This window comes from Phytophthora parasitica, assembly GCF_000247585.1.
Source record: "Phytophthora parasitica INRA-310 unplaced genomic scaffold supercont2.14, whole genome shotgun sequence".
In the NCBI taxonomy this organism is placed as follows: Eukaryota; Oomycota; class Peronosporomycetes; order Peronosporales; family Peronosporaceae; genus Phytophthora; species Phytophthora nicotianae.
The window spans coordinates 1,033,172-1,054,710 of record NW_008649000.1 but is presented as its reverse complement, the minus strand read 5'-3'; the positions used below and the strand labels follow the sequence as shown (position 1 = coordinate 1,054,710).

The window sequence follows — 21,539 nt, the reverse complement described above, 5'->3', positions numbered from 1 at the left end:
TATTGAGAAACTCTCTGAAACGGGTAGTACTTTTCGCTCAATTAAAGTATTTGGTAGTAATTCAGTTCGAAGTTACACGGTTTAAACGACATTTGTACTGTATTGAGCTTCAGTACACGTATGAAAATCTAGCATCCCTTGCCACCGGCAATAATCAAGCACGAGGTAGACTCGTACATGGCCATAATGTTGGTCATGAGCGACCATATGAATGCGAACATAACGTAGAACACTGTAAGGCCACCGAGAACCTTGCTGCTTCCACCCGTACGAAGCAGTTCCTGCGTTTCTTTCTTCTGAGGAGGTAGGAAGACCAGGAACGACCACGAAAAGATCGTCATGCCGTACATGATCAGCACGGCGTAGGTGAGATCTGTTCGGATCGAGGTATCGTCGGCCTGGATACGCGCAGTAGTTAAGTTTAGAGGCTGGTTAATCACGAGCGTCAAGGCTTGCGCGAATGGAGACGCCAAGTTGCCAACCATCGTGATGAGACCGTAGATAGCACCTTCATTACCGACACCGGACAGCTCGACGATGACAAAGAAACCAATCATCCAGCCGACACCGTACGGGAGTTGCACAGCCATCGGGATACCAAGCCAGAACCACTGACTACGGAACACGTTCCAAATAGTAAGGAAAGTAGTAATACCATCCGCAATAATGACGAAAATACCCGTGAAGAGAATCATCTTGCGCCAGTTCCAGTGTAGACCCCACTTGGACGTAGCCATGATACCACCCATGAAGAGCACATTACTGATAATCTCACTGATAGTGTTGTTGATCGGAGTGACACCAACCATGTACGACTGGACTGGGGAGCTGGCAGTGTATGTAATACTGGAGAAGACGTTCTGGAAGAACTGGTAGAAGATGACCTGGTAGACGGCGCGCTTCTGAATGAGTTCCCACAGCTCGCTCATGTATTTCCTGAACGGCACTCGCGTCTGCTTCTCCTCCTTAATGAAAAACCACGTGATTGGAATAATAGGTGCAGTGATACACGCGACGATAGACATTAGCTCGGGAAAGTTCAAGGAGAAGTCGAACTGGCCGCCGTACTCCTCTCCGTTGAAGCAGAAACCAACCAAAAGTTGACCAATGATGACGAACACAGTACGGACTGTGTAGATAGCGGACTGGATCTTGCCACGCTGCTCCACAGGTTCACGCTGAGCATATTCCACCACGATACTGTCGGCGCAGACATCAGCTAGAACGTATCCGATAGCGGCGAAGAACATGAGCATGACGTATTTGCCGGCCTGGTTACCAGCGTCGTAGTTGATGCGAGCCTCGATTTCCGGCGTGTAATCGGCGGGATCGATTTTGCGGTCGGACGGGACCGTGTAGTACGGGTCACCGGCCGGAGAGGCAGCCATGACGATCAGCATAGCAAGGCACATGCCCCAACCGATGAGCATCCAAACCTTTCGACGGTATCCCCATAGCGGCACACAGTCCGATAGAATACCGTAAAAGACCTTGAAACTCCACGGTAAAATGACGAGCGTCGCGGCAGTGGTGACTTGAGATCCGGTAGCGTTCAGGTACTGCTGTAGGAACGGGTAGACCGTGGCAGGTAGCAGACCATAGTTGATACCGACAGCGGCGTACTGGAAGAGCAAACCGATACTGTCAGTACTGGTAAGGACCGGGGTACCACCCTCACGTAGAGCACCACCCTCGAGAGAGGACGGATCTGGGGTCTTGGCTTGCGCGTAGCTGGGAGTTCTATCTGGGTCCTTGGCTTGAGACGGAGTGCCGCTCACAAAAGATATCCGTACGGGAGGTCCTGCTGGCGACGCCATGAGCCTGTGGTGGAATGTTGCTTGAGCGAAAGAGTGCAAATTCAGGAATGAAACCTGCTGTCGGTCTCAAAATTAATCGACATAACAAGTGGAAACCACTGACGAACAGACTGCGCGATGACCTGCACCTTGAGTCAAAGCATTCCGATAGCCGAAAGATGCCGGTTCATTGGCTATGCGTCCAGGTAGGACTATTTCGTGAAGGCAAACGTACAAGGCGGTATGGTACACCATCAAAACAGCACCAAGCCGGTGGGGAAATTTGTTGATTTGCCTGTTCGGCGATGCTTTTCACACCATCTGTACGCGGAATCGGTGACGTCCCGAAATCGCACACGGGTATTCGCTGCCTCGCCGTGATGCATGGCTTTGACAGGAGCACTGCAATTGCCGCACTCGGTGACAGGATAGCTACAGGTGGGAGCTTGCATTCGTTCACACCGTATATGTGTGCAGTCGAGGAGTATGCGGTTGCGGCGGGAACTGCGGATATTTGAACTTGGAGAGGATCACGCCTTGTGACCGCGCAATACTGTTGCAGAGGTCTCGCACTTTGGGTGTATTTGCTGGGTCGCGTTGGTTGTTTGCCATTTTAGTGCAGAGGACCTCGGAGATTAATTAATTTTTGATCAAAGGATTTTTAATCAAATGATGGGATGATGTTACAAATAAACCGTATATTTTGCTGAGCTGTCGGTGATTCCTTAAAACTATTTATCGGGGGGAATTACCACAATACAGTACGTATGCACCGTTTTGTCCCAATTCCACAGAACGGCACCAGCACCTTGCGTTAATCCTTTACGAACTCAGTATATCTGCTGCGTTTTCTTCTGACTATATAGAGTATAATAGCTGTTGAACGAAAGATTCACCAAGTGCTGGAAGGTGATGTGTAAGTATCTCATCGTACTGACAGAAATTTCATGCGCTGCAACAGGTGGGCCTTGTCACGCACGCCCGTGGTCCCAGGCGTTCACCATAGCCACGGAGTTCAGCCGATTTCGCGACTTTGTTCATTTCGGTACCTTCCGCTCGATCGAAACTGCCGACATGTATACTTTACTAAGCTAACCGTAGTACAGCTTTCAGGTCAAGTTGCAGCTCTATTACGAGAGCCAAAACTACAACAAAGCTGACAGCGAAGGCATATAGAACATGTAATACATTAGTCGCTAGTTCTTCCTACTGAAAGGAGAGTTGTTAAGACAATCGGTAAAGTTAAATCGTTATGTGGCTTGATAAACTTTTAGTTAGTTAAACGTACTTAACATCCCTAGGTTCGCATTACGAACTTACTGAGAACATTTTTAAATGCTAAATGTAAACAAAATTGCACAATGTTGGCGTTAATAAGACCAAAAGTGTTTTGCGTTACGCAAAACACTTTCATGTTATGAACTGTGTTCTGGATTGTGGAAATGGCTCAGACTTATTGTGAAGTGATGGAGTCAGTGGAGAGGTGTCTATTGATTGCCAAGCCCGGCTTCGATTGCGCGCATATTTGCCCAATAATTCGTCATCAAGCCAGTTACGATTATCCTTCGCTGAATCCATCTCCTTTATTTTGGCAAACAAGCGGAGACAGGATCGAGGTGATGCCCACATGGCAGAGAATATTATCAAAATACCACAATAGTACGAGGAACGGGCGTCATGGACTGCAAATCGCCAAGAACCAATGAGTCGGCAGGAATTCTATCGCCTGCCTAAACCAAATTTAGTCGGAGCAAAACCTTTTTTGAAACGCGTAAGAGACACTTTTGTTTTGCATATCAAAATGGGTACAAACACGTAACATTTTATAAAATATCTACGTACGTATGGGATCAAGTGTCGTATACACTCCGCGACACAATACCTAAATTACCTGAGGTCCTTTTGGTCCGTAACTCTGCCAATAATTAGACTTAGTATACGCTGTTTAAATATGTTACTGCTGCGATTGATAATATTCTGGCTCATGTGTTAACGATCCCAATTTCGCAGTTTGTGGTGGACCTCCCATACAAAATTCCGATTGTGCTACCATGACACAATATATCACTCACAAAATGAATACAAAAATCAAAATTAAAAGAATGCAGGTCAAATCAGTAGTGAGTCTTGTTACCCTTCCTATCTTGAACTTCCACGCAGCGACGACGCATGGACTCGACTAGAGACTCTAACAAGGCTAATGGAATGCCATCCCATGTCTTATTAAGCGCTGCAATTAACTAGGTGAAGCTATTAAATTGTTTTCTATTAGAATAAGCTATCCGACTCACAATTGACCATAAGTTCTCAATTGGAGTGAGATCAGGCGACTAAGAAGGCCAATCTAAAACAATTTTATCTTGCTCTCCAAAAAACCTCTTTGGTTCGGCGAGAAACATGAATGCTGGCATTATCTTGTTGAAAGATAGAGTAAGTGCCGTAGTTAAGGTGGGCAAAGGGTAGGAGGCTCTCAGAAATTGTGTAGACGTAGCTGTCTGAGTTCTGCTTATCCGTTAGCACAACGAACGGGGGCTTGCCGCGTACGCTGAATGCGGCCCACACCATTACCGAGCCACCGCCTCCTTGGCGCCGCTTAGTGTAGCGCGGAGGTCTGCGTAGGTCGCGCCAGCAATGTTGGAACCCATCGGGGCCGTCTAGGTTCCATTTCTTTTCATCCGAGAAGATATTGACCCTATTGGGATCAGACCGGAGGATGATCGGTTTTCCGGTAAGGCGGTAGGCTCTGAAGTATCTATTATTAGGTAGAAGCACGAGGCAACATCAGCTAGGTCTCATTCTTCGTTTTCTCTAGCGGACGAAAGCACTATTTCTCGCTCTTTCTACAAGTATCACACGCCAACTATGCAGTCGACTCCTCTTCGCATCGGCGATCTTGCCTTTGTCGGACCGCTCCATGCACCAGCACTACCGCGGTTTGGCTACGTGCGGGTGAGTCGCCTTGATGGCGACACCGTTTACGTGAGCAAGGTCGAACCGGAGGATGAAGAAGAGGAATTCGCGGTTGTGCTGGCCACCATCATGGCTCGCAAGGTAGGCACCTCGGAGATTACGTTGTTACCAGGATCCTATGTAGGTCGTCTCGTGGCATTTGTTCACCCTATCGGTGCACCTGCGGGAAAATGAGCCTATGGCGCCGTTACCCGTTACGAGTTTGCTCGTGACGGCCCGATACTCAGTGTGTTGGAAGGATCTACAACCATCTCGGTGCGCCTACTAGATCCTCCTCAGATCATCAAGGTCGACCCAATCAACTATGCTCTACAAGTGGGTGCCACGGTGTCGGACATGTTCCTCAACGACCGGGAATTATTGCAACAGCAGGTTTGCGTCACGTTACAGAAGCGTAGAAGTGTCACGCCGGCGACTATCAAGCAGTTGGCTACAACACCCTTCGAACTCGACTCGCTAGTTCCGCTCGTTCGACTTCATGACCTACAAGTAGTTCAGGTTCGTCGCCAGCATATTCTCGATTGTACTTCTGGACCCCGAAAGAAGAACACCCTGGATTTTTACAGAGATCCCAGTGTGACGGAGGGACAAGCACCGACCGCTTCAAGCGCCGAGACTTTAACGCCTTCTGACACTGCCGAGGAGGACGGTTTCAACTTTGATGTCGGCTCAGATGACGACGCCATCGCGTCGGTTCAGCACCAGCATCGTATTCTAGGCAAGCGCACCCGGCACTCCCCGGTCGAGGGTTCTTTGTTCGACAGCCAGACAGCTGATACGGAACAGCCACTGCCCAAAGGATCCTTTCGACCATCTTCCATTCAGCGGCAAGTGCATCGGACTGTCGTTCAACCACAATTTTCAGGTAAGCATCCTCAATCTTTGCTTGAATCTATGCAGCAGTCAATTCATGTACAGTTCCTCGTTCCACCCCCAATTCTCCGAGGCCTCTACGTATTTAGTTTCGGCTGCCGAGGACTATCCGTTATGCACTGCAAGCCGGCACAACTAATGGATCGTGTAGAGGCTTTAGAGTCCGCTTCTGTCTCAACGGACTTCTCTGAGAAGAATCAGTATCGCCCTGCCCCGCTAGCCACGTCCAAGGACGATGTTCTCAATTCTCTACGAGCTCCCCGTGTACTTGCTATGGCTTTCTACAACGACGAAGTAATTGACCTGATTGACGCGGCTACAAATTTTCTCTTCCGATATAAAGGCCTCCCTGAAACGGAGGCGTTGGGCTGGAAACTGATGTCGTATTGGGTAACCAGCAAGTTTAACCAGTTTCGCAGCCACCTTCTCTCTGGTAGTGCTGACGCAGTGCTGGGTGTCCGGTCTGAATTCTCGCGCAACGACGAGGAGTTGTTGGAGCTATTGGATCTCCGGGGTAATCCCCAAGCTGGACCTGTCCAGACTCATCGGGTGAGGCTGCTCTCTGACAACCCCAAGCGAGCCGAGCGCCCCCGTAAGCAGACTAGCAGCATCGCTCAGGAAGTTCTGGCAGCTCTCCCTCGGCAAGCTGGAAAGCGGATATGCATGAAATTTCTCTCCAACATGGGATGTACCGGCAACACCGAAGGTGGGTGTTTTGACAGCAAGAGAGCGCATTTTCGCCCAACTCAGCTTCCAGAAGTGGTTAAGAACTGCATTGTGGAGAAGTTCAACGGTCTCAGCCCAGCAAACCAGGATCTCTCACTATTCCCACAACTTGAAGCCATGTGTGACGTGGTCAATTCCTCCCGTTCGTACTTATATCTCGCAATACGCTCAGCGCACTCCGTCGGTTATCGAATATTTCGCTGTCTGAGTTTTATTTGCTGCTCAGTTTGGTCTCGTGCCACCCGTTCAAGATCGTGATGAACGCAACATGGATACAAACCAAGTCCGATTTCTCTCTGCACTAGCCCATCAGTCTCAGCTCACTTTGCCCGAGTTTGTCCGGCTTTTTCGAGGTCAGAGTGACGCTGATCCACGCCCAAAAAGAGCTCTCCATGAGTTGAAGTTACCACTGGATCCTGAAGCTCAAAGTCTGAGCACAAGTTGGAACAACATCGTGCGTCACAGAGTTCGCCCCCCCCCCGAAGAGCCGATGGACGTCCGCAAAACCGCCAAGTCAAGTCCACCGACCTACGAATCATCACATTTCAGTGGATCACCTTGCCAAAGTCCGGAAACACATTCGTAAAGAACAATTGGAGCGTTGCTATCTGGTCTTGGAGAAAAGTGTAATCGAGCTGTGGCCAGAGCTATTCATCGGTCCTATCGGTATCGTTGACAAAGGCACCAACGATAAAAGGATCATCAACGATTATTCGCTTCCTACGGGGGGTCTCTGAACGACTTTACTGATGCGAACGACTTTCCACCAATCTCTTATAACCCCCCTCGTGCTATTGCAACTCGCATCCACGAGTTGAGGACTTTGCGCCCTCACGCGGAGGTGTTGCTTATGCTCGGAGACGTCTCCGGTGCTTTTCGGCACGTGCCGATGAACGAACATGAAGTGCACATGCTTGCCTTCCGTTTCGATGACCACGTGGTTATTGACCTGTCGTGTGGATTTGGCAAGTGTCGTCTTTCTACTTCAAGACTATACTCGACGATGATGGAGAGCCTACTACAGTATACGTATGCCGCTGTGGTGTTCAGCGCCGAATGGAGCCCAACACTGGCTACACCAATCTACTTGGCCACGTCTTCATGTGGCACACGAACTTTGTCGCCGAGATGACCAGCGCCAGCACAAGTACTGGCACGTTGGTTGGGTTTATCGACGACAAGACCCACAAGGTCTTCTCTTGGATCGACATGGTGCTCTCGTGCAACCTGCCCTTCTCATTCTGTGAGACTAGCGCGGCTTCTAACTACGTTAAGATTGAGAGCCTTTCGACGGACAGCCTGGTGAAGTACATGCGACTGTTAGCCCGTGAAGTCGAATCTGTAATCGCTGGTATCCTGCCTAAGTCGTTTGGTATCATTTTTGACGGGTGGACTTTCCGGTCGGAGCATTATGTCGCAGTCTTTGCGTCCTTTCGCCACGACGGCAAGATGCAGACCATTCTGATCGCTATGGCGCCAATTATTGATGATGAGATCAGTGACCACACTGCCAGCAGCCACGTCAAGTTCCTGGACGTCATTCTTTCCTACTATGGCCGGAGCAAAGCTAGTATCGCTTACATTGTCGGAGATAATTGCTCCGTGAACGGTGCTGTCGCTGATCAGCTGCAGGTTCCGATGGTGGGCTGCGCCAGCCATCGTCTGAACCTAGCGGTGAACTTACTTCTCGCTGGCGACGGCAAGCTACTCGATAAGGTACAGAAGTTGATGTACAAAATGAAAAATTCGCTGCTGGTGTCTGCAAAATTACGGTGAGTTTAATCTATGATTATGTGTGTTCTGAAATTTAATGTGCTTATTTTGTGCTAGTCGAAAAACGCTCCTTCGACCTGTTCCTAGACAGGACACTCGCTGGTCATCTACTTTTGCTATGGTTAACAGATACTTCGAGCTGAAGGAGTTTCTTAGTGACGACGACGAGGACGAGCTAACTGGGTTTCTGCCAACCCGGCTAGAGGAAAAGCAGCTGAAGTCGATCCTCGCCAACCTCAAGATGTTCGAGTCAACCTCGAAGCAGCTGCAAAGTGCAGACGCGGTAACACTACTCGACGTGCGCGACCTCTTTGACGCGCTCATTGCACAGAAGCCAGAAGTCGCCCACTACCTCGCTGCTGATGCAACGATCGTCAAGAGCCCTGCTTTCGAACGAGCTTGTGAGAGTGTGCTGCTGGGTCGTGAAGGCGCGCTGAGTGACGTCGACAAGGCTATGCTGGAGCCGCTGGCCGCGGAAGCAGCCCCACTGTCGAGTTCTTCGGAGACAACGTCGCTCGATGAAGGTTTCGCCGCTGTTACGCTCGAGCGTGCGAGACGGCTTCGTCAAGCTACTTCACGCTTTAACGATCAGGTAGCTGTGATCGCTCCGACTTCGAACGTCGTCGAGAGATTCTTTAGTCAAGCGAAGGCAGTAGTCGGCATGCGCCGCCAAGCCATGACTCCATTGCATCTGGAAAGTAACCTCTTCCTGAAGGTGAATCGCTCGTACTGGAGCGCAGCAACGGTGCGCAAGGTCGTCCATGGCACGCAATAAGCTCACAATATTCATACTACACACAAACGTCTATGTATTTCTTGCAATACGTCCAATTATTGCAGTCAACTCTGGAAGGAAGACACGCATAGTTATTTGTATTGCTGCATTCACGAACCAAATAACAATAGCATTTTCGGAACCCCTGAGTAGGTGATGATAAAACCAGTATGTGATGCGGGGGTATCGCCATTCGTTTCATATCTCGTTCGTTTCGGCCCCAAAGCGCGCTGGTAGCAAAGACATACAAGTAAAGACTGCGATTATCAGTACTCAGCACTGCCGCGTCCGCCATCGTAGTTGTAGGCGACCACTTGTAGCCTCCTTGCACACCACTTTTAATAGTGCGTCAATTTGCTCGGTGAAACCGCTGCCGTGCGCTTAACCACCATCGCGAGGAATTGCTCCAATGCCTTCGAGACAATCGTGGTCGTCTCAACGTCCGTATCGTCGGCCTGTAACCAACACCAGCTAACGCCGTCCCGTCAGTAGCTGTAGGCAAACCGACTGCTACAGTCGTCGGCAGCATTTCGTTTGCGTTCTACCTGGCTATCGCCTCCAATGATGCGTCGTGCTCCACAGATACACACCGTAGACGGCTATCGAGACTGAGCACGGATCTACCTCTGTTGACGGCCATCTCGGTCTGCCATGCTCGCCACGGCACTGACAACTCCGGCGCTGAGTTTTTACCAGGTCATAGAAATATCCAAATAAATAGATTCTTCTTGTCCCAACGTTAATACAACAATCAATATATTAGAGACTTTCAGAAGTATCGTAATTTAAAAAAATACGGTAGCAGAAAACACGTAGCGTGATGTTCAATTTTTTGTGCTGGCCGGCACGTTATTTTGGCTTCTGTCGACGGCAACCTAGGGGCCACCTACCGCTTTTATATTTCAAAAATCGGGGAGCTCAACACAAGTCATGCTAGGCAAAAGCACGCTCGCACAATACCCTTGTGGAGCCGACAAAGACGTAGCAGCGGCAGCCTGCAAGAACCCGGTACACCCACCATATGTGCTCCAACATCGTCTACAAAGGTGCCTTGAACGTTCGCGTATGCTCCGATGCGTGCTCCACTGCTCTTGAATTGAAGCAACAGGTACCCCCAGATAATCTACCGCGCCTAACAGGTGCGCTACTGCTGCCGGAAAGCATTCTACCGTTGCTAAAGCCAAGTCGAAGACTAAATCAGGTGGAAAGGCCGCCCACGGGAGCAAGCGCGCATCAACCACGGGCTGAGGCCCCAAGGCAAACCGAAAGGAGACTCGCGGGGAGTCGGAGTAAGGGGGTCTGTCGTAAAATACGGGTGATACTCATTTGGACGCCTTGGACGCTGGTGAAAGCAAGTCAGAAGCTAAAGATGATGGCGACAGTGATGATCATAGTTCCAAACCTAAGAAATTCTTTTTACGATGGCGAACGATTTAAACTTTCTCAAAGAGGTCCTCAGTGCTCGACCATACACTACCCAAGCATGCCTCTAACCGCGTTACTTCGAACACCTTCGCGCGTGCGTATCACTGTAGGGATCTTCAGGTGGAAACCGAAAGGACCGTTTCGCTGACAATGAAGCGAAATTGATCTCTAGCCTCAGCATCCGATATAGCGAGAATGATCAGTCAAAAATGGGGTACTAGGATGCGTTCTCGGTAGGGAAGATATGTCGGGTGCATCAACCAGAGCAGAATCACTTCGTCATCACCGTCTGCCGCTCGTAGGCGCTTCATCGAAGCCTGTGGTATAGACGATCCCCTCCGTAGTAAACCCTAGAAATGGAATACTAATGCCGTGCGTAGCCCGGGAAGCCCTGGATATTTAAGGTACCGGTATTTACCGGTAAGCTTTTAGATGCTGGTCACATAAAGCCACAAGTGGGCGATTGTCCTTCCGCTCCTCAAACAGACCCAAATCGGAAAATTTCGACGTAATTCACAATATCTACACCCTTCACACTAATTAGTCGTGCTTCGAATATAGTCAGGATTCGTACTTAGACGAATCAGAACGGTACTACAACCATATTTAGTGATGTACCAGTATTAGTCGTGCAGCAACCCCTGCACCAACCATCGCTGTCTGCTGTTATAAGTTCCAGTTCGAGAAGTTTAAACAGCTACGTTAAAGCTCGCATTCTAAGATGTGCGACGATGAAAGAAGGACACTCCAGCACGTCGTTGCAGTGACTGATCGGGCTCGCTGTGTGGCGTGGATGGAGGGGAGCGCAGCCAAGGACGGTGTCAAAGGCCTCTGTGATTCGTGCATTTTTTTTAGGATTCTCACATCGTCACCATTATTAGAGTGAAGGGTGTAACGACGAAAAAGATATCATGTCGCAAGAATGTCGTTCATCGCTGAGGTCGCTCGAATGTCGTTCTTTACCGGTTGGGTCAACATTCACTTGATTAACTGAAAAATTTTAGAGGTTATAATGGATTACGTCTATTTATTTGCTTCCCATAAACACACATATATCGGGTAATTACAGATGTAGCCTAATTATATATTTGTACAGGTTCGTCGACGGTTCTCGATCCCACCTAAGACTCTGAATATAAATATCCAGAGAACTCCCTCAATAGCAATAAATTAGCATACAAGCCCAATATATTTTTCCCTCTCACCCCTCAATAGTAAAATGGAATACATTTGTTGTCAACTATTCCTATTGTGGGGTGCTTAACTATGGAAAAGATATAATTGCACAAGAGCATTGTTGCTGCCACGATCCGAATGTTGAACCGATGAAGCCTATTCTTTTGACTACTTTGGACGTGATTCGAGCTTTAGGATTACGGAGAAGTGCTCAACCTTCACTCTAATTGCACACCTGTGACGGCAACACACTCTTCACTCCACGAAACCCAATTGACACTTACCTGGTCGGGTGTGTATTGGCGCACACCTCGTGCCGCGTCTTGTGGCCAACTGTGAGACCGGAAGTGAGTCCAGTGCTGTTCAGCGTGTCAATAGCTTCCAAGACAGTAGATTCTGTGAGCCCATGAATCTAGCTGGATGTGAGCTAGTACACCAACAACTGCCGTAGCCAGAAGACACCTATTTGTTACAATAGCCTTCATAAGGCATTCGAAGTTTGCGATGTGAGCACCCGAACTGCAATTTCGTGATCAGTAAAGCAAGAAATTAACTTCAACAAATACCCTCTCAAAGTCTACTACATGGGTGGTAGCAACTGTCGTACTGCCTTGCTGAACACGCTGGATAGTGCCACCCGCACCTGGGTGTTCGACACCATCACGAGGCCCGTAAGAAGCGGATACAGCCACGTCATGTGACGCTGTAACTGTAGGATAACATGGCACAGATCTAGTTAGAAGATACAATCATCCCAACAACCAACTTAAAGAATCTTACCTCTGTGCTGTCGAACTCCGCCAGCTCTTGCAAAGTGGCAACCAATAGCGGTGTGTAGCTCTCCACGCGCTGTTGTGCGTCAGCAGGCATCTTCGCTTCGTCGATATACTGCGGTGCTACACCTGTCCAAGCCAGATATTCTTCTAGAGTATCCTGCACCAAACGTACCATGTACTTGCGAGCTTCATCTTGCTCTCCAATCGGAGCAACTTGTGCGTTATTCACGCGCCGCACAAGCGCAGTAAAGAGTACGTGTAGATACTGCTGCTTACCCAGCACTTCCTGGGGTAACAAGCTCGGCAGCTCACTGGAAGATGGCACTGTCATGCCATAACGCCAGCCAACACGTTGTAGATACCGACGCAGTGGCACTGCATCATTCACCTTGCGAGCGAACAGGAAGCTCTCACGTAGACACGACAGCAGGGAGTGAGCGTGGCCGACACTCAGTGATAAATTCTCCTTCCGACGGCTGGCCAGCACGTTGCCTGCCACTCGTTGCAGTGCCAATAGCACAGCCAAGTGTGTGCGTGAAGGTACGCGCTGCGCTTCCACTTCGTCCACAGTGATCACCTTCGGCGGGAAGCTCGTAGTAAATGAAAAGCCTAACGTCGCCACGACTCCTGGATACATGCTCAGAAGCGAAGGCTGCCGTGGTGACGTCAGGTTCACAGCAGTAGGACTAGTGATTGGCGAGCGTGGAGGCGACATCGGCTGCTTCGACGGGCTGTCAGCATTGGCTTCAACCGGATACTTCGAGGCTTGAACGCTCTCATCGTCGTCTTCTGGAGGCAGGGCGAAGAAGATCCACGTTGGCTCAGCGCGCTTCATGACGTTGCGCAGCTCGTCAGCGATCAGACCCCACACGTCCTCGGGGAACTTGTGTCCGTGTGTGACGAGCATTACCTCGAGTGCGCGTGCCGAGGCGGCTGCAAGCTGTTCCTCTGCATCGCCAGCATCCATGCACTTACCAAGGAGAAATAATACTTCAGGAAGGAACCCTACGATGTCGTAAAAGAGGCCAAAGCACTCCAGCAGTCGCTCCAGACACAGCGTCGCTGTGGTCTTACCAGCCGTGTATTGAGGCATTCGAGAAGACGGATCATTCGACGGTAATGGAAGCTTGGGTTGCGCATGTGCTCCTCTCTCCACGACCACCTCGAGGTGGCGAAGCTCGTCCAGTAGCGGGATAAGCACACCCTTGAAGATCAGTCCCCACAAACCAGACGTGAACTTGTTGCCGTGCATCTCCAGCGCATTGAAAAGCGCTTCAAGAGCTGCGAGACGAACATCTAGACGACGATCAGCAGCAAGCGTGGATAAGGCCGTCAGAACTGGCCACCACATGCGCGTATGCGCAGCCGAGTCATTGTATGCTGCCTCCCCGATCTCTCGCTGCTCTTCCTCCTGGACATCGACGGAACTCGATCTCCTGCGAGGTGATAGTGGAGAGGCAACCACCTTACGCGGTGACAACTCTGCCACTTCTTCTTCCAATGAACGCACGGACTCCTGCTTCTGATAGCGTATTGAAGTGCGCTTAGAAGGCGACTGTACTCCATCCGAGCTCGCTTCATCAGCGGGATCCTCCGTCATTACCTTGACCTTCTTGAAGCCAACACGGGCCGCCTGTTTGGCCGCAGCGGCAGCAGCCGCCGACGCAGGAGCAGCTGCAGTAGAACCGGCAGTCTCACGAGCCGTAAGAGGCTCAATAACCTCTCCTGTTGCCAACTTTTCGATGCACACGCTGCGCAGAAGCCCGATACTGTCTACGCCAAGCTGAGTGAGTGCAAGTCGCTCCTCCATTTGACGCTCGACCTCCTCACAGCCGCACACTGCGAACGCCAGTAAACACTCCACTGCATCCACGAACACATCCACGATGCAGTCAAAGTGTCGCTCCAACACACCACGCGCGACCTGGAATCCTAGCAGCACCACTCGGTCCTCACTCCCTGGTGCATACGTCTCGGCAGCAATACGGAGGACGCCCCAGATCGTCTTCCAGCCGGAACGAATATTACCAACTCTGGCCAGAACCAGGTTCTCCACACAACGCAGCACAAGCTCACGAGTCTCCAACGACATAGCATTGGCCATGATCACTTCGAATGGAGCCAAGAACAGACGTTGGAAGTTGAAATCACGCAGCTCTGCACGTTCAAGGAACTTCATACTCAGTTGACGAAGCGAATCAATCGCGTACATGCCCACTGTCAAGTCCTCATGACATCCGATCGTAGTGAAATGCCTCGACAATGTTTGCCACGTTGCTGCCCACACCATTCGAGAGCGTGTACGCATGTTCATATCAGCAACTTCGACCAGCTTCTGCAAGCTAAAGACACGAGGAGGAGAGCCACCTGCCGCCCCAGACGGCCCCACACCCGAACACTCCGATAGCGATACTACAGTAAGCTGTACGACGAAATCCTGCAGCGCTTGGTCGCTCAGTGACACCGAACTCGAGAACACCCGGTCGCTTGCTAGTTGGTCGATCTCGCTCAACACACGAGCAGCATTCTCGTCCTCGATCGCTGCACTCTGCGCTTCATCCAACTCCGAGCCGCTTCCACGACCACCGATATCACGATGTGACGGAGACGGGGAAGACAATGACGATCCCAATCCACTTCGTTTGCTGCCCGATGTAGAGCCGAGCATACTGAACGACGGTGTGGAGTTAGAACTGCTGTTGCGCGAGCTGGAATGGCTCATACCAGGCGAAGGCTGCCGGTTGAAGTACGACGATTCACCAGAAACGGATCCTGCAGCCGAGCGCTCGTGTAAACCCTGAGCGTGTGTCTGGATGCGCGCCAACTGCGATATGGCCTGCAGAACATCATGCCACGAGTCTCCGAGGTAGTTTCCTTCCTTCACACTGATCGAGATCAGAGCCTTGATAGCTTCCATGTTCTTCGAGCGCATCAGACGCGAGTTTGTCGTATGCAACGCCGTAAACTTGGCTAATACCGTCACAAAGGCATCTCTCTCAGCTGGCATACTCAGCCTAGCAGAGAGGTGCACTGCATGACGGAAAGAGTCCAAGCAGAGTTGGATGGCCTCTGCTGACTCGGAGCTCTCGAATGTCACTGAACATGCTGCTAACAGGGGAGCCCACAGTGTCTCGAACATAGGACGCACATGTGAACGTTCGTTAAACCCAGAGACCTCGTGGAACGTAGATGCCAATGGATCGGGTGTCAACAGAGACGACGGGCCTTCACTTCGTTGTGAGGGAGAAGCTCCAGAGGTTGATGCTGCAGTGGATCGATTACCTCGAGGTGACAACGGGAAATGCTGTTGAGCTCGAGCTGACGCCGGCACTCGACGCTTGAAGAGAGCTTCAGACTGACGCACCATCGACTCGCGCTCTTTGATGTACGCGTCGCGACGCATGCGATCAGTAGCAGCATTCGACGCTCCAAACAAAGAGCTGGCAGCACTCGAAGCAGCTCCACCACGTCGATTACGGAAGTCGTCGTCTTCCTTTAGAGAAATCGGGGTCGCCTTGATACGGTCGAAGATAGCGCCCATGTAGTCTTCCGGTAGATCCTTGCCATCATTGATACCGCGGTTATTACGCAGAAATCCAGTCTTGTCCATCTTCTTCTCCTCCGCAATACTCGGGTTATGCAAATCTGTCTGTAGCATGATGATCGAGAACGCTAAGATGAAGGCTGTGTCGGCACTCGGGAATAATCCAGGCGGGCAGGCATTAAAGAACCGCTCAGCGAACTTCTCCATCATGCGATCAATTTTCTGCGATTCACCGGGCAACCGGAAGCCAGCAAGGAAGTGGCGAATGGCTACATCGATCTCTAGCCCCGTAAAGTCCATCATGTCGACGTATTCGTGCAGCACCTTGACACAGAACCCTCCTTGATAATGGACACCATTGCCAAGGTAATCGCCCACCATTGTCTTGTCTAATTTGTCGTTGTAGGTATGGAGGAACTGTGCAACATCACGAGGCGAGCCTTCGCCCATGTGTCCGTGGGCAACGAGGTACGCGATACCAGCGCTAGGCTTAACGTTGAACTTCAGGATACCCGTAGCCATCTCCTCTTGACGCTTCTTCTTGCTTTCAAAGGCCTCCACAGCCGACATAGTAGACGACACGACTGGAACCATATCTGGTGGGGCGACAGTGTCTTCTTCTCCGCCGTTTTCGCTGTTGTGAGCCTCTTCTCCTTCGTGTTGAGATGACTGTCGCTCTGCCTCGACGAAGTTCGCGGCCTTCTTTAGTGATGCAGCTGTAGCTGTAAGACATTCCAGACCCTTGAGAGCAAGCGCAGCGTCCTGATGCAGCATCTTGATCCGCGCACTGCTAGACAAACTAGCAGCATATTGCTGGGCCGCAGCGTCTTGAGAGCGGCCGCCCTTTGCGGCCTTGGCAAGAGCATGCACGATCTGCTTGAACAAGTCGTTAGTATTCCAATCGCAGTCGTAATTGATGAAGATTTCCCCTAAAGTCTGCGGGTCGTCACAGATTGCGTGGAGCGCCTCCAGAACCAGCAGTTTGTGCTCGAAACTTGCGTTCTCAGACTGCAGTAAGCGCAGGAAGATACTCGTGATGAAGATGTCCAGCTCCGTCTTCAGATGGCGCTTAAAGTTGCGCAAAAGCACCAGAAAAACCTGCAAAGACAGCGAAACGATCTGCGTGTAGTTACTTGTGCAGTTCTGTAACAGCGATTGGCATAAATACTGTCGGATAGCGTGAACAAATCGTTCACCACGTCGAAATGATGGGCCGGCGTTCTCCAAGATCTCCTTCACAAGCTCCAACGATAAGATCTTACTCTGGAACGCGAAAGGGTCTTCAGGATTGGCGCCGTTCCCTGCATTTCCAGCGTTGGAGCCGTTCGCACCATTCGCCGTCGGGGAATCATCAGCCACCGACCGCATAGAAATTCGACATAGCGACCTAAATAGTAGAAAAGCATCCTTGTGAAGCACGGACGGGAACGCAGGAGCGTTCACGGGCTGCGATAGGGTCGTCACGGCCTTGATTTTCTTTGTTGTTGTCGACGAGACTGGCACTTTTTCCGAGTGGTGTGCTGCACGAGGAAGCTGGAGCACTACTGCGACCGACGGATACCAAGCATCAGTAGGCTTTGCGCGCAGCGTCTTGGGCAGAATATCATCGTCGCTGTCACTCTCACTGATGTCGTGTTCCTGTGCTTGTCCTTGTTGTGTTTGGCTCTCTTCTTCCTGCTGACTCTGCTCTTGTTCCTGTTTATCCAGCGCCTGTAACGTAGCTTTGGTCTCTTCCTCCACACGTCGATCAAACGTCTCCATTCTTTGGAATACAATGCTAATAATTTGTTGCAACGTGGCCTTAGCCACTGTCCTGTTGGTGACGCTCTTGCTCACCAAATGCACGTGATAGCACGCTCTCACGGCTCTCAAGAGCGCATGCTCATGCACTTCACACGTCGGCGTCGTCACTGCTGTCAGTAAAACTCTTAGTACCTGAATCTGCACTCCCTCATCCGGGTGATCGTTGCAGTCACAAGCCACCTCGACAACGCAGTCGATTAGTCTGTACCTGTCCTCGTTACTGTCCTCCTCTGCCCCAGCATCTCTACTGCTGTTTGATGGCGTAGTAAGCCCAAAAGAGGGTGCAGCATTGGACCCTGACTGACCTGACCCGGCGCCTGACCCTGACCCCAGACCCAGACCGAAACCTGACCGGCGACCGGAAGTGGAGGACGCGGCTGCTGCCTTCTGCACGAGACGGCGCCGGATCCCTTCGGGGATTACGCCTGCCTCCTTGAGGAACCCGAAGGCCAGAAACTTCTCCATACAGTCCAGTGCTACGGCTACGAGCTTGGCGTGACGGGTTAAACAGGCTAGCAGGAAGGGCTCGAAGGGTACTTCGAGTGTACCCTCCTGGCTCGCGGCCGTAACCTTAGCTTGTGCCGCGTCCACCATGTCGCGTAACTCGCGGTGGCTGCGGGTACAAGCCTTGCGCAACTTGCCTAACGACTTGAGCACCAGCGCCTCCATGGCGTTACGAAGGTTACGTTCGGGGTTAGAGGTGAATGGAACTGCAATCGAGCGCCAACGCGATAACGGGGAATAGACACGAGCTTGACGATGCAGGCGAAGGCTTCAGGCGCTGATTCACGCGGATAGAGTGCCACGAACACAGGGACGGAGAGCTTCCAGCACGAACGTAGCCGCTTTAGGTTCCCCCTGTCGTAACGACGCGATCTTCGATCCGATTGGTCGGTTCAAGATGAAATGTGGTGCACATTAATGTACCAAAGTGGAACAAAGTGTTTTTTTTGTCGACACTGATGTACCGAATAAACGGTACGGTACCTGTCCATCCATCAGTTGCACTGATTGTTGGTCATGCAGAGACTCTCGCGAGTGCTGTACGCGGCGACGAGACATCGAACGTCTTCTTCTGTGTCTGCACGTCTTATTGCGGCATCAGCCGCACCGAGTTCCTCACAATGGAGCTCAAACTGTAGGCTCATGAGTGCCGTATCCGCCGTTCAAGAGCCACCGAAACTCGGACGTTGTGCTCGCCGCCGAACCAAGAAACAGCGTATTTCGACCACTCTTGAGAGTGCTACAGAGGCATCAAGTGATGCAGCGACCAATAAGCAGCAACAGAGCAAGAAATCTAGGTTCAACGTGCACCGGTACATCGTACAGGAGCAGTTGCCACTAGAGGACGTGCTACCGATGGTACAGAGCGAGGTGCGCACCAAGACGCTCCAGGCGGCAATGGCGCGTCAATCTGTGGACTCGTTCTACTTCCACTGCGCCCAGCAGGCGGAGAAAAAGGGGCTTACAGACGAGTTAAGACGACGAGTGCTGCAATATTTCGACCAGGAGCTCTTTGTCTACGATGAAGAGCAGGAGACAAAGCCTTTTGTGCTTGGCAAGGCGCTCAATGAAGCAGTATTTGGCTCGGTGATCAAGTTGCATTTGGCAGGAGGTGATACTGAGGCAGCTTGGATGGTAATTAACAAGCTGCGTCGAGCTGTGCGAGGACAAGAGGAAGGTGACGCGCCCAAGCTCCACTTTCGAACGGTGAGTCCGTTGCTCGAGCACGAATGCAAACATGGTCAATTTTTGAGCGCATACTCGAGATGGCAGCAATTGAAGCAGCATGACGTGGAGTGGACTAGTGCCATGGAAGACGTGCTGGTGCAGATGGTCGTAGCGTGTGTGAAGAACAATGAACTGCAGCTGAACGTGTACACGGATGTGCCCGAGAGCGAGTCCACTGAGTCGCACTTCCACGCTCAGATGGCATCACTGCTGCATGATCTGCAGCTTACGTGTCGCGAAATATCTCCGCCTAATGCCCAGCGATTACAACATGCGTTCCGTGATGCTGGGTATAGAGTGGACTCTGTACCAAGCGATGCTCGGATGAACCCCAAATGCCCATGCTGCGGACACGCTTTGAACAAGCAGGGAATGTCGGAACAGGAGCGTGAGCACATGCTAACTGCTCTCGAATCCCGCCGCTGCAAGATGACGCCTGAAAAGCTGGTCAAGGAGTTCTTGGATCCATTCCGGGACTGGTTAATGCTTCGTCACGAAACTTTCCAGCTGCAAACATTGGCTGGGAATACCAAGAGCAGCAAGCCACTGCACTACGTACTGGACGGACCCAACCTCGCGTATATAAACCAAAACTTTGAGGCCGGCACGTATCGTTTGGACCACGTAGACACCGTTGCGAAGGAGCTACAGGCTCAAGGACATCTCGTTAGCATCACGATGCCTACGGGTTATCTCGCTGATAAGTTTTTGGTGCGTATACGCAACAAACGTTACAGGGAAATGCGTCGCCAAGGCAAATACGTCACACGTGAGCGTACGCCTGAGGAGAAGGCTATTGTGGCGCGTTGGAAGGAGGAAGATATGATCTTTAGCTGCCGCACAGACTTCTTGTCGGACGATCTCTTTTGGCTGTATGCGAGCGTGCTATTAGGCCGCGAAGGCCGCGTGGTCACGAACGACCAAGGCCGAGACCACGTATTTGCCCTGCTCAATGGCTACAGCAGTACCAGCGCCAAAGCTCAGACTCAAAAGAACGGCAAGAAGAGCGCTGCCGCCGCCCAACACGAAATAGAGCAGACAGGTGCTCCATCCATCTCAATGGACCTTGTCGCGCGTTGGAAGGACATGACGACTGTGAATATCGAGATCAAACACGAAGAAACCGCGGTCAACGCTGCTATCGCGGGCGACTGGAAGGAGCTGATCCCGATCGAGTACATCAAGCTGCTCCACCCGCAGCCGTTCTCGCGCGTACCGCAGGTGACAGCGCCGCTGCATTTCCATTTCCCGGTTGCAGAGCACGCAAATCAAAACGAACATCCAAATCAGGTGCAGAACCAGCGGAAACGTACGCGATGGCTCTGTGTGCACCGAGAAGATGACAGCAACTAGAAAATCTTAGACCAAAAACTTGCATAACAATGGCATATAGATGCGAATGACATGATATATTGCCTGTTGAAGAGTATGAACAGGTGATGACTACTACGGCTTGATGATGCTTAGTTAGCGTACTAAGCGTAGACACATTTGCCGTTGTCGCACTTGAAGCCAGGGTCGCAGGCGTCGATGAAGAGGCTGGTGGCCGGGTTGAAGCACTGGCTGCCAGTCGGTGCACGGCAAGCGGTCTCGCCACGGGGGCAATACTGACCCGAGGCGCAGGCTTGGTAGCAGATAGCGCCGTTGGCGTTCTGCTCGACGGTGTGGACACGAAGGTGGACGGCAGCCTGGTCTTCGGCGGTCGTCGACTGGAACAGGCACGCAGTGGCGACAAAGGCGGCGGTGAACACGGTCGAGAACTTCATATTGCTGAGCTGAGAAGAGGAAGGAGGCTTCAGGGTCGTGAGGCGAATTCGGAAATGAGAGTCTTGGTCTAGCCAGCATCGACGTAGAATAAATCAGGGACCACAAGGCATCAGGGTCTCATTGAACGAGACCTGTGCCTGCCTTGCAAATCCTTCCAAGTTGGAATCCAACAAGACTTCCCTCTTGCACTGTTTGCTAGTGCCTGAGTTCAATCACGAAGTTAGTTAAGTTTTGAAATGGCTTGGCGAGTTCTCTGTTGTTTCCTGTCGACGGTGTTGGTCGCGAAATCAGTAGGAGAGACTCGACTCGAGGTGATTAGGTGCATGCAATACGTTCACCAGCAGAATACGTATCAGGTATCACAACAGTTGGAGCCATAGTCAAGAACCTGCACTGCGAGCGTG

The 21,539-nt window shown here is 51.2% G+C and overlaps 7 protein-coding genes across 7 annotated transcripts; 3 read left to right on the top strand and 4 right to left on the bottom strand.

Moving 5' to 3' along the window:
• Positions 1-128: 128 nt before the first annotated feature.
• On the bottom strand, positions 129-1,817 carry PPTG_08677 (hypothetical protein; the record flags this gene model as incomplete). The annotated part of the gene is made up of 1 exon (XM_008902801.1): positions 129-1,817. The coding sequence occupies one exon, from the start codon at positions 1,815-1,817 to the stop codon at positions 129-131; it is 1,689 nt and encodes a 562-aa protein (XP_008901049.1).
• A 2,841-nt stretch (positions 1,818-4,658) lies between these two features.
• On the top strand, positions 4,659-6,951 carry PPTG_22294 (hypothetical protein; the record flags this gene model as incomplete). Its single annotated transcript, XM_008902877.1, has 3 exons — positions 4,659-4,920; positions 5,005-6,494; positions 6,592-6,951. The coding sequence occupies 3 exons, from the start codon at positions 4,659-4,661 to the stop codon at positions 6,949-6,951; spliced, it is 2,112 nt and encodes a 703-aa protein (XP_008901125.1).
• Positions 6,952-7,421: 470 nt separating this feature from the next.
• Positions 7,422-8,913, top strand: PPTG_08674 (hypothetical protein; the record flags this gene model as incomplete). Its single annotated transcript, XM_008902800.1, has 2 exons — positions 7,422-8,137; positions 8,196-8,913. The coding sequence occupies 2 exons, from the start codon at positions 7,422-7,424 to the stop codon at positions 8,911-8,913; spliced, it is 1,434 nt and encodes a 477-aa protein (XP_008901048.1).
• Positions 8,914-9,251: 338 nt separating this feature from the next.
• Positions 9,252-9,934, bottom strand: PPTG_22293 (hypothetical protein; the record flags this gene model as incomplete). Its single annotated transcript, XM_008902876.1, has 2 exons — positions 9,252-9,368; positions 9,932-9,934. The coding sequence occupies 2 exons, from the start codon at positions 9,932-9,934 to the stop codon at positions 9,252-9,254; spliced, it is 120 nt and encodes a 39-aa protein (XP_008901124.1).
• Positions 9,935-11,958: 2,024 nt separating this feature from the next.
• On the bottom strand, positions 11,959-18,531 carry PPTG_08673 (hypothetical protein). The gene is made up of 2 exons (XM_008902799.1): positions 12,295-18,531; positions 11,959-12,223 (listed from the first exon to the last, which is right to left on the bottom strand). The coding sequence occupies exons 1-2, from the start codon at positions 18,304-18,306 to the stop codon at positions 12,095-12,097; spliced, it is 6,141 nt and encodes a 2,046-aa protein (XP_008901047.1). The 5' UTR covers positions 18,307-18,531; the 3' UTR covers positions 11,959-12,094.
• Positions 18,532-18,653: 122 nt separating this feature from the next.
• Positions 18,654-21,512, top strand: PPTG_08672 (hypothetical protein). The gene has a single exon (XM_008902798.1). The coding sequence runs from the start codon at positions 18,658-18,660 to the stop codon at positions 20,719-20,721; it is 2,064 nt and encodes a 687-aa protein (XP_008901046.1). The 5' UTR covers positions 18,654-18,657; the 3' UTR covers positions 20,722-21,512.
• Positions 20,844-21,362, bottom strand: PPTG_08671 (hypothetical protein; the record flags this gene model as incomplete). Its single annotated transcript, XM_008902797.1, has 1 exon — positions 20,844-21,362. The coding sequence occupies exon 1, from the start codon at positions 21,132-21,134 to the stop codon at positions 20,844-20,846; it is 291 nt and encodes a 96-aa protein (XP_008901045.1). The 5' UTR covers positions 21,135-21,362.
• Positions 21,513-21,539: the final 27 nt, after the last annotated feature.